This window comes from Panicum virgatum, chromosome 7N (assembly GCF_016808335.1).
Source record: "Panicum virgatum strain AP13 chromosome 7N, P.virgatum_v5, whole genome shotgun sequence".
Classification (NCBI taxonomy): domain Eukaryota; kingdom Viridiplantae; phylum Streptophyta; class Magnoliopsida; order Poales; family Poaceae; genus Panicum; species Panicum virgatum.
In genome coordinates, this window is record NC_053151.1 from 34,530,672 (window position 1) to 34,545,905 (window position 15,234).

General features: G+C 57.9%; 3 protein-coding genes across 4 annotated transcripts; 1 reads left to right on the forward strand and 2 right to left on the reverse strand.

Annotated features, from left to right (window-relative positions):
* Window positions 1-2,513: 2,513 nt before the first annotated feature.
* On the forward strand, window positions 2,514-7,119 carry LOC120683988 (ABC transporter B family member 15-like). The gene is made up of 8 exons (XM_039966073.1): window positions 2,514-2,793; window positions 2,885-2,939; window positions 3,071-3,261; window positions 3,348-3,805; window positions 3,910-4,450; window positions 4,537-5,252; window positions 5,335-6,582; window positions 6,677-7,119. Exons 1-8 carry the CDS (start codon window positions 2,575-2,577, stop codon window positions 7,059-7,061), a joined length of 3,813 nt encoding a protein of 1,270 aa, XP_039822007.1. The 5' UTR covers window positions 2,514-2,574; the 3' UTR covers window positions 7,062-7,119.
* Window positions 7,120-8,389: 1,270 nt separating this feature from the next.
* On the reverse strand, window positions 8,390-12,435 carry LOC120683860 (probable long-chain-alcohol O-fatty-acyltransferase 5). 2 transcript variants are annotated; one of them, XM_039965960.1, is made up of 2 exons: window positions 10,846-12,435; window positions 8,390-8,817 (listed from the first exon to the last, which is right to left on the reverse strand). In XM_039965960.1, the coding sequence occupies exons 1-2, from the start codon at window positions 11,782-11,784 to the stop codon at window positions 8,719-8,721; spliced, it is 1,038 nt and encodes a 345-aa protein (XP_039821894.1). In that variant the 5' UTR covers window positions 11,785-12,435; the 3' UTR covers window positions 8,390-8,718. The 2 variants fall into 2 exon arrangements, with proteins under 2 accessions (XP_039821894.1, XP_039821895.1); XM_039965961.1 differs by having other exon boundaries at window positions 10,693-12,435.
* Window positions 12,436-13,520: 1,085 nt separating this feature from the next.
* Window positions 13,521-15,079, reverse strand: LOC120683862 (peptide methionine sulfoxide reductase A2-1). The gene is made up of 2 exons (XM_039965963.1): window positions 14,577-15,079; window positions 13,521-14,007 (listed from the first exon to the last, which is right to left on the reverse strand). Exons 1-2 carry the CDS (start codon window positions 14,895-14,897, stop codon window positions 13,771-13,773), a joined length of 558 nt encoding a protein of 185 aa, XP_039821897.1. The 5' UTR covers window positions 14,898-15,079; the 3' UTR covers window positions 13,521-13,770.
* Between the last annotated feature and the right edge of the window lie 155 nt (window positions 15,080-15,234).

A 15,234-nucleotide genomic window follows, 5' to 3' on the forward strand; every position in this document is an offset into this window, starting at 1 on the left:
TTCACCTGGGCAGCTGCTGGCTGACTGGCGCCTCATCCATGGACCATGGGCATCACAAGGACAGCGAGCGGCTGATTTTTTTCTCGTACTACCCTCCAATGGCCGTCGGCATCACCGCATTCGGTGCGATTGCGTTGCCGGCTTGCCGGCGCCCGGCGCGGCACACATGATCCCACCACCGGTCCTCGGCGGCGACAGGTGGCGGCCTCGCGGGCGGTCGGTCCGGAGCTCCCATCATGTACGAGTAGTCGAGTGGGGACACCAGACGGGGACTTGTACGATGAAGAAAAAAGGCTCCATTGTTGTTGGGCGGTGGCGTTTGCAGTGTGGGGGCTGCGGAGGGCGACCGGCGCAGGCCAGGCCAGGGAGGAGCCGAGGAGGCACATGCTTGCTTGCTTTGCTTGTCGTCAGGCCACAGGCCTCGTCAGCGTAGGCCCCGGTGGAGAACGGAGCTAGAACACCTGCCACGATCTCGTTGGACGACGCCTGGAACGGAATGATGGCGCGGGATAACGCGTCGCTTTCCTTCCCCACCCCCCGCGCCATCTGCCGTGCTCGTACGTGCGGCCTGCGGTCGCGCCTGCCGGCTGTTGATCGGAGCGGAGGGAGTGCATCGGTGTCGAGCAAGAATGATGAGCCGGGAGCGTTTGGTCTCTGCTCTGCTGGTTGTCGCCTGGGAAACAAAAGATGGTGGACATGGAAAAGCGGCGTGGTTCGTCGTCGAATCTCAACTGCCCAACACCAACAGGAGCGTCTCTCTCTCTCTCTCTCTCGGTTTCATCCTCTGCTATGCTGAGTATCCCGAGAGAGGTCGGCGACGCCGGCGAGCGAGAAGTGGCGTTTGGTAAGACATCGCGGCGGCCGCCTTGCTGCGGTGCCCGTGTCGGTATCATCCTATCCCCGCGGGTGCGAGGGCAAGGCGGGGACCGAGCTTTCTGCGCGCAACAGAGACTGCGATACCGAGACACTAGCGGTCGACTGGTCGGTGCAAAAGCGAAGAGATGGGCTGCCATGAATGCATGTTTTGAGGTCCGCCTCGACGCTTTTTGGCCCAGGCCCACGCACAAGACTCTGGCTGGGGAGTTACGTCAGGCCCAACTCAGGCATAGACCAACGGTGGTGGTTTTTTTTCCCGTGACAAGTGGCACCGCACGTTATATAACTTGCTTGTTTAACAGCCATATCCTCCTTACAGTACGCCACACTGTCATGGAGGATTTTGCCAAAATTCGGCCAAATTTTTTTTCTTGAAATATTTCCTGCTAATTTCTTTTGAGATATTTAGTTCTGTTATTAATATAAAACTACTCCCGCAGTTTTGTATAATTTATAACATCGTAAGGTAATCTTTTAGAGTCGTCATGATGATTATTTTGTCGTCGTATATAATTTTCATGCTATTAAACTGCAGAATTTAAAAGAATTGATTGATACTGAACGTTGCAAATATTTGCCTTGCGACAACTTTAGACTTCAGATTGACACGTACACCAACCTAGTGTCCTATGCTCTTCGGAGCCCACCAATGACCGGAACGAACCAGCGGAGAGACTCCCTTTTCCCGAGATATAAAACACGGTGATAAATTGCTGCCGTCTCGGCTGGGTCATCAACGTAGATGATATGATTATGTGGGTGACGTGATCCCCTAATTTCATGGGATCGTTGGAAAGGGAGTACAAAATACACTAGTGGGCCGCGCGACTCGCCGCGCCCAGTAGCGATGATGGGCCGAGGAGTAAGATGGGCCGAAATTTAGGCCCAGCGACGAGTTGTGTCTAATCCACATAGCCACGCATCGCGCCAGGGGCGCTGGAGCAACCGGAGGGGCGCTCGCTTCTTGCTTGGTGTATAGAGATTAGACTATATGCTGATGCGCCGTGGATACGAAGAGGAAATAAAAGATGAGCAAGGCCGGCACGTTACACTACTCCAACTCCAGCCTCCAACAGGTTGACCTGCCTGTCCCGGCCCTGATCGACCTGACCTCTCCTCTTGTTGAGACTTGAGAACCCCGAAAAGGCACCACCAGGACCCATGAGCTTAACACTCCGATAAGCAAGCCGAGTACTGCTAGTTGTAGTTTAATCCGCGCGACCAAAGTTTCTGACGGGGTCGCGAGTCCGGTGGCATATTTTTCACGCCTATTCTAGTATTCTCCCATGCGCTCGGTTTGGCCGTATCGCCGAGGACAAGCCCCCCGCGCGCGGTAGCCATCCTCTCCGCGCCCAGGGAATAATAAGCGGCCGCGACCGAATCCGGGGACCTCGACGATCACGTACCAGACGTCTCGGCATATTCCTGGCTTGAGAACCTCCGCGGGAGGCGAGGCTACCTGACAAGAGGCTCCTCCAGGACCCGGATCATCAGGCCACCCGATTGGAGCACACGGCCCGGCCGGCAGTGGCGGACTGGCACTGGCAGTTGCGGTCAGTCGATCGCTAGCTGTCGCGGTTCTTCCATCTCTTAACCCCCCCCCCCCCCCCCCCCCCCCCCGAGCTCGTCTTGATCGACCTGTTCAGTTCGAAACAAGGGAGCGATCGAGCAGCTCCTGAGACCGAGAGCCGGGGTCCGATGGCGGCGGCCGCCGGGGGCGAGGGGAAGGCGTCGTTCCTGGAGCTGGTGCGCTACGCCGACGCGCGGGACCGGTGCCTCATGGCGCTCGGCGCGCTGGGCAGCTTCGGCGACGGCATGATGCAGCCGCTCTCCATGCTCGTGCTCGCCGACATCGTCAACAGCTACGGCGGCGCGGGGACGGCCGGCAGCGTGTTCAGCTCCGCCGCCGTCGACAAGGTAAAAAAAGAAAAAAAAACTCAGCCACGTTCCCGGCGCGGACAGATTCATGCCACGGCACACCAAAGCCTGACCTGGCGCGCGCTTGCAGTTCGCGCTCCGGCTGCTGTACGTCGCGGTCGCGGTGGGCGCCTGCGCCTTTCTAGGTGAGCAGCACCCTTACCCGCAGCCGTTGCTCAGTTTTTTTTTCTTCGACGTGCCAGAGCACCTGCGCCTTTCACCTGTTCAAGTTTTACCAGCTCTTCGTCACGTTGCGAAAATGTTGCTCGAAACGTAGAGGGGCTGTGCTGGACGCGGACGGCGGAGCGGCAGGCGTCGACGATGCGGCGCCTGTACCTGGAGGCCGTCCTGCGCCAGCAGGTGGACTTCTTCGACGCGCCCGCGCCGTCCTCGCAGGCCACGACGTTCCGCGTCATCTCCACCATCTCCGACGACGCCGACACCATCCAGGACTTCCTCGCCGAGAAGGTCTCGCCGCTCGCTCCTTCTCTTTGTTCAGCTCGCCGTGCCGCCGGTGCCGAGCGAGGATCGTCACGCCTCATCCATGTCTTCAGCTGCCGAACGTCCTGGCGAACATGACGCTCTTCTTCGGCGGGCTGGCCGTGGCCTTCGTCTTCTCGTGGCGGCTGGCGCTGGCGGGCCTCCCGTTCTCGGTCCTCTTCGTGGTCCCGAGCGTGGTCCTCGGCAAGCGGCTCGCCGCCGCCGCCGGGGAGGCCCGCGCGGCGTACGAGGAGGCCGGCGGCGTCGCCGAGCAGGCCGTGGCGTCCATCCGGACCGTGGCGTCGTACCGCGGGGAGCGCCGGACGCTGGAGCGGTTCGGGCGCGCGCTGGCGCGGAGCACGGCGCTCGGCGTCAAGCAGGGGCTCATCAAGGGCGCCGTCATCGGGAGCATGGGGGTCATCTACGCCGTCTGGTCCTTCCTGTCCTGGCTCGGCAGCGTCCTCGTCATCCGCTTCCACGCGCAGGGCGGCCACGTCTTCGTCGCCTCCATCTGCATCGTCCTGTCCGGAATGTAAACGCGCCATAGATTATTCGTTTTTGTTTTCAGGAGAATCCATGAGCGCACTGCACTGAAGTTGATCCGGTAGAAAGAATGACATTGCTCTGAGCTTTCAGGTCCATCATGATGGCGCTGCCGAACCTTCGGTATTTCGTCGACGCCGCGACGGCGGCGGCGCGGATGCGCGAGATGATCGACAGGCTCCAGCCTCTGGAGGCGGATGGCAAGAAGGGCGCCACCAAGGAGAGCATCAGGGGCCGGATCGTGTTCAGGGACGTGCGCTTCTCGTACCCGTCGAGGCCGGACACGCGGGTGCTCGACGGCGTGAACCTGACCATCGCGGAGGGCGACACCGTCGGCCTCGTCGGCGGCAGCGGCTCCGGCAAGTCCACCGTCATCTCCTTGCTGCAGAGGTTCTACAGCCCCGACTCCGGCGAGATACTGCTGGACGGCCATGACATCACCGCGCTCAACGCGGAGTGGCTCAGGAGCCAGATCGGGCTGGTGAGCCAGGAGCCCGTGCTGTTCGCCACGTCCATCAGGGAGAACATTCTGTTCGGCAACGAGGCGGCGTCGCTGAAGCAGGTCGTCGCCGCGGCGAAGATGGCCAACGCACACGACTTCATCATCAAATTGCCCCATGGGTACGAAACAAATGTAAGCAGCATCTTCAAATCAAAATTACAGCCACAAAATGGGGAATTATTCAGCGTGGTGACGACCATGCTCTGGTTGTAGCGCAGGTCGGGCAGTTCGGGACGCAGCTGTCGGGAGGGCAGAAGCAGCGCATCGCCATCGCCCGCGCCCTCATCCGGGACCCCAGGATCCTGCTCCTGGACGAGGCGACCAGCGCGCTGGACTCCGAGTCGGAGCGCGCGGTGCAGGACGCGCTGGACCGGGCGTCCGTGGGGCGGACGACCGTCGTCGTGGCGCACCGCCTGTCCACGATCCGCAAGGCCGACATGATCGCGGTGCTCGACGCAGGCCGCGTGGTGGAGCGCGGCACGCACGACGAGCTCCTTGCCGCCGCTGGCGCGGACGGCGGCGTCTACGCCCGGATGGCGCGCCTGCAGAAGGCGTCCGTGGCCGTGGCGAGAGAGGAGCAGCGCCAGCGCGTGGTGGAAGCCGAGTCGGAGAGCAGCATGGTGTCGTTCCGCAGTGTCGAGATCATGTCGCTGGCCAGCGACTTCCATCCAAGCCCGGTGCCGTCGTTCCGGTCGGTCGAACGCTCCGTGGACATGGAAGACGACGAGCCCGCCGGCCACGACACCGATCGCCGCCGCGAGCCCTCGCAGCTCCGCCTGCTCAAGATGAATCGACCGGAGTGGAAGCAGGCTCTTCTCGGGTGCGCCGGCGCAGTCGTGTTCGGTGCCGTTCTGCCGCTGTACTCGTACAGCCTCGGCTCGTTGCCGGAGGTGTATTACCTCGGTGACAATGACCTCATCCGCTCAAAGACCAGGTACTTGTGATTACAATGTGTTCATCAGTGCTCGCCGGCGTGTGATGGAATTGCCAGTGACGTTTGTCTGGACACCGAACAGGTTGTACTCCCTCGTCTTCTTCGGCATTGCCATCGTCTGCATCACGGCGAACATCGTGCAGCACTACAACTTCGCCGTCATGGGGGAGCGCCTGACCGAGCGCGTCCGGGCACAGATGCTCGCCAAGATCCTGTCCTTCGAGGTCGGGTGGTTCGACGAGAAGGAGAACTCGAGCGCGGCGGTCAGCGCACGTCTGGCGACGCAGGCGACCAAGGTCCGGTCCCTCGTCGGCGACCGCATGTGCCTCCTGGTGCAGGCGGCCGCCAACGCGGCGCTGGGCTTCTCCCTGGCGCTCGCCGTGTCGTGGCGGCTCGCCGCCGTCATGATAGCGATGCAGCCGCTGATCATCGCGAGCTTCTACTTCAAGAAGGTGCTCATGACGGCCATGTCCAGGAAGGCCAAGAAGGCGCAGGTGCAGGGGAGCCATCTCGCGGGCGAGGCCGTGGTGAACCACCGGACGATCACCGCCTTCTCGTCGCAGCGGCGGATGCTCCGCCTGTACGAGGCCGCGCAGGAGGGGCCCAGGAAGGACAGCAGGGTACAGTCGTGGGTCTCCGGCGCCTGCCTCTCCCTGTGCCAGTTCAGCAACACGGGCACCATGGCGCTAGCGCTGTGGTACGGAGGCAGGCTCATGGCCAGGGGCCTCATCACGCCCACGCACCTGTTCCAGGTGTTCTTCATGCTCATGACCATGGGGAGGGTGATCGCCGACGCCGGGAGCCTGACGTCCGACCTAGCCAAGGGCGGTGACGCCGTGCGGTCCGTCCTCGACACGCTGGACCGCGATCCGCTGATCAAGAACAACGATGGCGGCGACGACGGCGAAGCCAAGGAGTCCGAGAAGAACGGCAAACAGAGGCAGGAGGAGATCAAGGGCGCCATCGAGTTCAGGAACGTGCACTTCAGCTACCCGACCCGGCCGGAGGTGGCCGTGCTCGACGGGTTCAGCCTCGAGATAGGCGCGGGGAAGACGGTGGCGCTCGTCGGGCCGAGCGGGTCCGGCAAGTCCACGGTGATCGCCCTGATCGAGCGCTTCTACGACCCGCAGAAAGGCTCGGTCCTGGTCGACGGCCGGGACATCAGGAGCTACAGCCTGGCGCACCTGCGGTCGCACATCGCGCTCGTCAGCCAGGAGCCGGCGCTGTTCTCCGGCACCATCCGCGACAACATAGCCTACGGCGAGGAGCACGCCACCGAGGACGAGGTGACCCGCGCCGCCAAGCTCGCCAACGCCCACGAGTTCATCAGGTACAAGCTGATTCCGCCGGCGTGCAGGCAGCTGCCTGCACGACCTCTCTGTTCTTCGACTGATCCAGCTGCTTGATTTCCGGCGGTGCGGCAGCGGGATGGAGGGCGGCTACGGCGCGCTCGTCGGCGAGCGAGGGGCGCAGCTGTCGGGCGGGCAGCGGCAGCGGGTCGCGCTGGCGCGCGCGGTGCTGAAGAACGCGAGGGTCCTGCTGCTGGACGAGGCGACGAGCGCGCTGGACACCGTGTCGGAGCGGCTGGTGCAGGACGCCGTCGAGCGGATGCTGCGGGGGAGGACGTGCGTGGTCGTGGCGCACCGCCTCTCCACGGTGCAGAAGTCGGACACGATCGCGGTGGTGAAGGACGGGAAGGTGGCGGAGAGAGGGCGCCACGGCGAGCTCGTCGCCGCCGGGCGCGGAGGGGTGTACTACAACCTGATCAAGCTGCAGCACGGCAGGTCACCCTGCCTTAGTCCCATGTAACGCAGTTTTCTTTTGCGCAAAACACGTCTCCTTTCTTTGGGCTGTAACAATTTTCAAACCGCGGTCGATCGATCGACGAGCTGCGGCGCCGTGCTCCCGTGTAAAACAAGAAGGCGATCGCGGGGTGGTCGTGGGTGGTGTGGCCGGGTTACGAGCCTGGTGACCGTCTCGCCGGCGCGCTGCTGGATAAGCTCGACCTCCGAATAGCGCCAGCTGAACTCCGCCGCCACGATACCCGCCACCGCGACCAGCACGCGCTTCCACCGGCTGGCGTCCGCTGCCTCTGCCTGCGTCTCCGGAGCTGGACGTGGCTGCTGTCTCATCTTCCTCGTGCCGGCCACTAGGGTCTCGGCGTCCCTGCGCCGCCGTTCACGCGCGTGCGCAAGCGACATAGCCTTGTTCGGATGCGCGGTTTTGGCTGCGCTGGAGCTGCTGGGCCCAGCCGCAACGGCGTTGTTTCTAGCGAGTACAGCCCCAGCCGCGTCCTTTCCAGCCAACCGAACGGCGCGATTGCCCCGTCCGCCTCTCGCCTTTGATCACGTCGACTAGTTAGCCTCAAGTCCTTAACCATACAGTTGGCCGTCCGGCCCGAGGCCCATGGTATGGATTTTTAGCTCAGCATGAACCTGGGCACGACGCTAATCGGGCACAGACCTCGTGACGTACTTGGACCATTGTGCCTCAGGCACGATTAGTGGTTAGCCTGATAAACAGCCTAAGACATCAGCCCACCACATAAATATCTTACATTGAGCCCAAACATATATACTCATTTTCTTACCAACCACTAACTCTTATCCAACCACTCCCATCCACCTCCGGTCATGGCGGCTAGGCTAACGGCTTGCCCTCCTCTTCATACTTTTTGCAATCTAGTCCTTTTAAAAAAATTTTACACATTCAGACCTTTTTTGAAATAATTTGCGTTTTTGGACCCTGAGGATCGGCGCCACAGACAGGGGCGCCGAGGTAACACGTCTCAGCGCCACAAGGTGTGGCGTCGAGGTCTGGACACACCTCCATCGTGGCTTCCAGCGTGGCACGTAGCTCGGCGCCACAGATCTTGGCGCCGAGGCCGATTCATAAAGGGCCGCCTTCGTTTTGACCTGTCGCGCCCGCCCACCTTGACATCCGCTCACCCGTCCGCTCCGTTCATCGCCTCCATCGCCGTTCGGCCGCCCCGCTCTCGCCGTCCAGCCGCGCCGCCCGTCCCCGTTGGTCCGCGCCGCCGCAGGGTCCTCGCCGGCCGCCCGCCCAGCCGGCCGCGCCACCATCGTAAAGCGCGCGGGGCTCCCCCGGCCGAATAGTTTAGTACATGACAACACAAGAACAGACAACCACATAATTCAAACTTAAATAAAAGATAGCACACACCTAATAGTTCATTACATGATAGCACAACATCAGTCTACCAGAATAGTTCATTACTAGCTAGACTTGCCCAATGTAAACATGCATTCTACGGCGTGCAACGAGGCCACTTCCCCTTCCTCAAAGCATCTGGATTCTCCTCCATTGCGGCTTTGGCACGGCGAACACGCTCAAGCTTCCGCTCCCTCTCCTCCCTACGCTTAGCTGCCAGCCTCCTTTGTTGTTCTTCCTGCCGCTCCTTTTCTGCTGCCTCCTCCTGGCGTCTGTTCTCCACCCTCTCCAGCCGCTATGCTTCCCACTTCTTGCACATCTCCATATACCTCTTGTCGTCCTCCTTTATCTCAGTGTCAATCCACTGCTCAAAGTCACAGAGCGAGGGAGGGGTCTACAAAACAATCCATTGTTACACAATATTCACACACGATTTCAAATAATATCAAAGTAAATGTAGACAAACATAAATACTAATCAGCAACCCAATGCGGATCTGACGAGGTGTTGGATCGAAGGCATAGTTGGCACACATCCAATATCTCTGTCTATATGTGTCCTCTTTAACGGACACATCTACCTTGCAAGGATCACCGCAGAAGCACATCGGTACAGGAACTCCACTAGGCAGGGGCAAAGGGACATAAGCATCACCAGTCCGCATAGGGGGTTTCTTTGATTTCCCCCGCCTAGGCATCCTTGTTGCACAATACACGTTACAACAATTAAACTCTAAACCCTAAGTTCCTAAATTTCGAAAATGCACGTACAATAGACCAAATTAAGACGCACGAATTCAGGAAGTGAGAGAGAATACCTTGCTCTTGACGATCTACGGATAAAGTCGAAGTTTTCACGGTCAAATACGACGAATCAAATGGTTTGGTGAGTTGAGGGGGAGAGAAAAACCGAGAAGGGAGGGTGAACAATGGAGGCACGCTCGGGAAAGAAAAGAAGGCGCGGGGTAAAGGTTTCAGGCTCGGCGCCAAGATCTGTGGCGCCGACCTCTGTGCCACGTCAATCCACGGTGGATTCCATGCTGGAATGCTGCCGAGACCTCGGCGCCTGGCGCCGAGATGTGTTACCTCGGCGCCACGATCCGTGGCGCCGAGATCTAGGGTCCAGAAACGCAAATCGTTTCAAAAAGAGTCTGAATGTGCAAATCTTTCCAAAAAAGGCTAAAAAGCAAAAAAAAAGACGGCCCTCCTCTCTTCTCTAGTGGTGGCGCAATTGGTGCCGCCCCTCCCTCCTCCCTTCCACGCGCGTGGTGGCTAACCCGGCCTCAGCTGCGCGGCTCCATTTCCCGCGCCACAATGGCCAGCCTCCTCCCTTCCCTCCACAGCGCAGCGCCGGCCGGTCTCAACCCTTCCACTCGCAGCAACACGTCGGATGCGCTAGCTCCCTTCCCCACAACAGTGCGCGCGGCGGCTAATCTCCTCCCTTCCCTGTGGCTGCGCAGCAGCGGCCGACCTCCTCCCTTCCCCTTGCAGCGGCTCCGGCGGCGACATGGCCGACGGGTCTTCTTGGGCTAACAAGACGTCGGGCTGCCACAGCACGGCTTGGGTGCACCCGTGCCATTCCTAGGCCAACACCTCAGCCCATGGGCGGGCACGACCTGCAATCATGCCTTAACGAACTATGCCTGAATGAACCCGGATCGGGCCATCCATTTGGCCACCTATAGCCTTAACTCAGCAAAAACAATCTACCGGAGCAAGGAGGCTAAACTTTAGCCCTCTTATTTACTTGCCAAATAGTAGAGGCTACACTTTGGTCCTCTTATTTACATGCCAAATAGTATAACTAAACATGAGCTGATTGCTGATGTAGTTACATAGACAATGGTTATAATTGACCGTTAAAGCCCATTAGCCATTGATGAGCTCTCATTAGCTCATGGTTAGCCCCATTAGCATATTCTAGAGCTAAACTTTAGCATCCCTGTTTTATCACATAGTTTCATTTTTTTTTTTGGAAAAGCCCAGTTGCAGTTTTATCTCACTGATACTCCCTCGATTCTAAATTATAAGTCATTTCAAGAATCTTGGAGAGTCAAACCAGCTCAAAGTTCGACCAAAATTATAGAGATAAACACAACAATTTATGACATCAAATAAGTATATTATGAAAATAGAACTAGCAAAGAATCTAATGATATTTAATTGGGATCGTAAATGTTATTATCTTGTATAATTTGGTCAAAATTAAAAAAATATTGACTCTCCAAGATTCTTGAATGACTTATAATTTGCAACGAAGGGAGCAGTACAATAGCACCGTGGTGTTAATCCATATGCCCCGCGCCCGGCCACAGCGAGCCGCCAACCTACGAGCGGCCGTACAAGACTGACCGGGCGGAGCCGACCGCCCGGCCCGCGGCGCCCCGGAGGAACGCGACCATCGCCTCGCTCTCGGCGATCACCTGCTTGTCGGCGCCGGGGCGCGTGATGGGTGGGAAGAAGAGCCAGAACCCCGTCACGCCGACGAACGCCAGCGTGAGCGGCGTGGCCAGCGCGCGCGGCGGGCGCGGCCACCGCCGGCGCGCGGCCCACCACCCCTCCGCCACCGCGCACACCCCGTGCAGCGCGAAGAAGGCGGCAGCCTCCCCCGTGGGCGGCCGCAGCGTGAGGTACGAGAACACGACCTCGTGCATCAGGCCGGACACAGCGAAGGCCGCCAGCACCCCCGCGGGGGCGCCGAGGCGCGCGCGCACGGGGCGGAACACGCACTGCCGGAGCAGCGCCGGCACGGAGAGGTTCCACCGCCGGCCCCAGAAGTCCCGCAGCGACGCCGACAGGTAGGGCCGGTCGAACTGCGGCTCCAGGTCCAGGCCCATCGTCGCGCGCGCCGCCGCCGCGGCCGCCGCCAGGACGAGCTCCAGCGCGAGGTACACGTGCACGGAGTAGAGCGCGAGCAGGGCGTACCGGGGCATCCGCTCCTCGTGCCGGTACAGCGACACGATCGCCGCGAGCAGCGCGGCCATGGCGGCGGACTCGGCGAGCCCGAGCCCCGGGCGCCTCGCGGCCGCGGTGGCGCTGGGGTCCCGCAGCGTGACGGGGAGCGTGGCGACGGCGGCGAAGGCCGGCAGCGGGAGGGACGGGCGGAGCGGGCCCTGCCCGGAGGCGAGGAGCAGGAGCCTGAACTCGGCGACCCAGGCGAGGAAGAAGGCGGAGATGGCGCGGGGGTGGAGCGCGCGGAACGCCAGCGGGGGCAGAGGGAGGACGGCGAGCACCGGGAGGAGCGCGGCGAGGCGGGGCAGGCCCGGGCGGAGCCGGCGCGCGGCGAAGCGGGCGTAGGCCATGCACGCGGTCACCGCGGCCACGACGGCCGCGAGGCTGCCCAGGTCGCCGCCGGGCACCATTCTCGGCGGGGCCAAGGTCAACCTCGAGCGACTACGAGTCTACGAGCATGTGAGGTGCGGCGGCGGCTGGTGGGCTGCCGTGGAGGAGCCGCGGTCGTCCGGGAGCAGGAGCGCGCACCCGAGATCTGAATCTGATGGGGAATTTGTAAAGGCGTCTCCGTGGTAACTAAACTACCTCCACTTGTAACTGTCAGTTTGCGGTACCCCCCGCGCGGAGGCGCCATTCAATTCCAAAGTGGTCGATGTAGGGTAGCCAATAGTAAAGCCGATCACGGTGTCTTGATTTTAGCTAATGGTGAGCGAGAGGGTCCATTTCAACATCGCGTTGGTGTCAATTTATCATCATCATCATGGCTGTCTTTGAGCCACCAGCTATGCGTTTTTTGATTCCTCATATGCAAATTGATTCGTAAAGTGAGAAATATATGCCTAGAGAATGTGATTCAAGGCTACTTTATCCTATCTTAAATATAGGTATATTGAAGTTTTGTTCTAAGTCAAACGTATTTATTTCTGGCTATCAACATCAAAAACTTTGAATAGGTCACTATCAAATGTTATTAATCTGTCAAAGTTTTAGATATTGATGGCTAAAGTTAAATCTATTTAGATATGAAAAATCTAGATGGGCTTATATATTTTACCAAAGAAAGTAAGAAATTCAGCAAAATAGATACTTTGGACCCTCAACTTTGTTCTCAACTTTAAATTGGCTATTGTACTCGTTAACTTTCATTTTGGGATCAAACTCATCCTTATATTGATATTATACTCTATAATAATATGAGATAAATGTAAAAAGTCATTTTTTTACCTATGGCTCCTACTCTCCCTCATCAATTTTCACTATTTGTGTCGCAGTTTGTTCAACTTTCCATAATATTATATATTTATATGATGGTACGCAGTTATGTAACAAGTATCTTTAATTTTACTCTCCATAAGTCAGCAATAAAATGCGATGCATGGGGAAATAAAATTGTATGTTCCATAAAATTCTATAGGTAAATAAACTATTGTGGAATTTAGGAGTGGAAGAAGGGTAGAGAGGACATTTTGCATAAATCTTATATTATTATGGGGTATAACATCAGCATAAGGATGAGTTTGATCTAAAAAGAAAGTTGAGTGACTATATTAGCCGATTTGAAAGTTGAGGAGATGAACTTGACCCGGCCCTTAGATCAAAGTTGAGAGACTTAAATGGCTATTTTGCCTAAAAATTCTTGCTTGGGAATCATTGACAATTTTATTGCAGAAAGAAGCTTGAAATTCTAAATAAAGAGTTCTGCATGGGTGCTGGGAAGGAAAATGGCGCAAACAGCGCAAACATGTTTTTTATGATCCAAGACACCATGCGTCCGGTATGTATTAATAAGAATGAGAGAATTGATCAATAAAATGTGATGTATGGGGAAATAAAATTGACACCATATGCAAATATTATGTTATTATGGAGTATAACATCAGCATAAGGATGAGGCAATTAGGTATTATGAATTATGCATAAACATGCTTGACCTAAAAATGAAAGTCGAGGATCTATATTGACCGATTTGGAAATTGAGGAGATGAACTTGACTCGGCCCTTAGATCAAAGTCGATGGACTTAAACGACTATTTTGCCTAAAAATTGTTGCACAAGGATCATTGACAATTTTATTGCAAATGCTTATATTTCTAAATAAAGAGTTCTGCATGGGTGCTAGGAAAATGGCGCGAACAGCGCAAACATGTTTTTTTTTTAAATATCCCAGACACCTTAGGCGTCTTGGCATGTACTAATAGGAATGACAGAATTGATCAGAGAGCAGAGAGCAAGTATGAAAATCCGGAGAATATCACTGTACATAATTAACCGTGGCCTTTGCAATCCACTCCGTTATTCCAAGTTCCCAACACAGACATCCATCCTGACACGTACTGATACATTGCCGGTGACAGTGACACAATGTGCAGCACGCGCGTCACGTGACCCGGGACCTCTCACCCGTAGCATCGGATGGGGTCGCTGCACCCCTTCCTTGCGGACTGGCCGCCCTTCTCCAGGTACTGCTGGTGGTAGTCCTCGGCGGGGTAGAACCGCCGCGCCGGCAGGACCTCGGTGACGATGGCGTCCTTCCACTCTTTCTGCTTCTCCGCCAGCGACTCCCGCGCCAGCCTCTCCTGCTCCGCCGTGTAGTAGTAGATCCCCGACCTGTAATGCGTCCCTACGTCGTTGCCCTGACGGGGTCGGATGAACGCACAGGCAGGCCAAAACAATCAGTACACTGTTCAAACACTGTCAGGAGAGGAGATGTCGCCATCGTCCTACTGAGATGTGCCAATCTAGTGTGGCGGCCATCTCCTAGTCAACAAAATGTGGGTGGGAAGCAGCAAGTTTACGATGGAGATGCCTTGATCAAGAAAAAAAAAGGACAGATTTCATGGCATCGATCAGCTGCAGATTTTTTATTGACGTTTTATGATGCTCTGTCTACATGATAATGATAGATGCTGACTCTTCCTACAGGATCGACATTTTTTGAAAATTCAGAGATCGATATTTTAGAGCAGAGAGAGATTCCTGAAATGTTTTACGGTGCCGGAAGGCGCAACTTGGCGCATTGTACGCGGCAGAATTGGAAAGCAAAGGTCATTGGCGCATAGATGGTAGAACCCGTTCCAGGTTCATTGAACCTCGCAACGAGTTGCGGCGGGGCCCGTCGAGCCCCGCATCGCCGGCGACGGAGATCGCCTCGGCCGGCTTCGGCGCCGGCGCCGGCCGGAGATCAAGAAACGCGCGCGCGCACCTGTCTGTTGAGCGTGGTGGGGTTGTGCTTGGCCCAGAAGACGTCGAGGAGGGCGCCGTAGGGGGCGGCCTCGGGGTCGTAGTGCACGCGCACCACCTCGGCGTGCCCCGTGCCGCCGCCGCAGACGTCGCGGTAGGTGGGCGCGTGGCGGCGGCCCTGCGAGTAGCCCACCTCCGTGCGCGCCACGCCGGGGAGCCGCTGGTACACCAGCTCCACGCTCCAGAAGCACCCCGCCGCGAACTGCGCCAGCGCCAGGCCCTCGCCGGCCGGCGCGTCCGCGTCCGGCGCCAGCGCCGGGCTCGCCGCGCCGCCGGTGGACATGGAGCCCCCCGTGGTCGGCAGGATCTGTCTGGGTGGGTGTTGGCGGGGGGAAGGAGGAGGACTTCGTCAAGGCTTGGCGATGGAGATTAATCGCGTCCCCACCCCTACCATCTGATGGCTTTGTATATAGCCGGTTCTGCAGCTGGTTTTTTTTTTCCTCCCAAATTTTGGTTCTTGTTGCCTTTTCATTTTCCGCGGGGCCCGCGTTGGGTGTCAGGGGTGACGTTTGGCGGCTTGCTCGCAGACAAGATCCGGGTGGTCGGATCTGCTATAAATTGTGGCCCGCGGGTGTGTGCAGTGTGCTTGAAAATTGAAATGTTGCCTTCACTCCACCGAA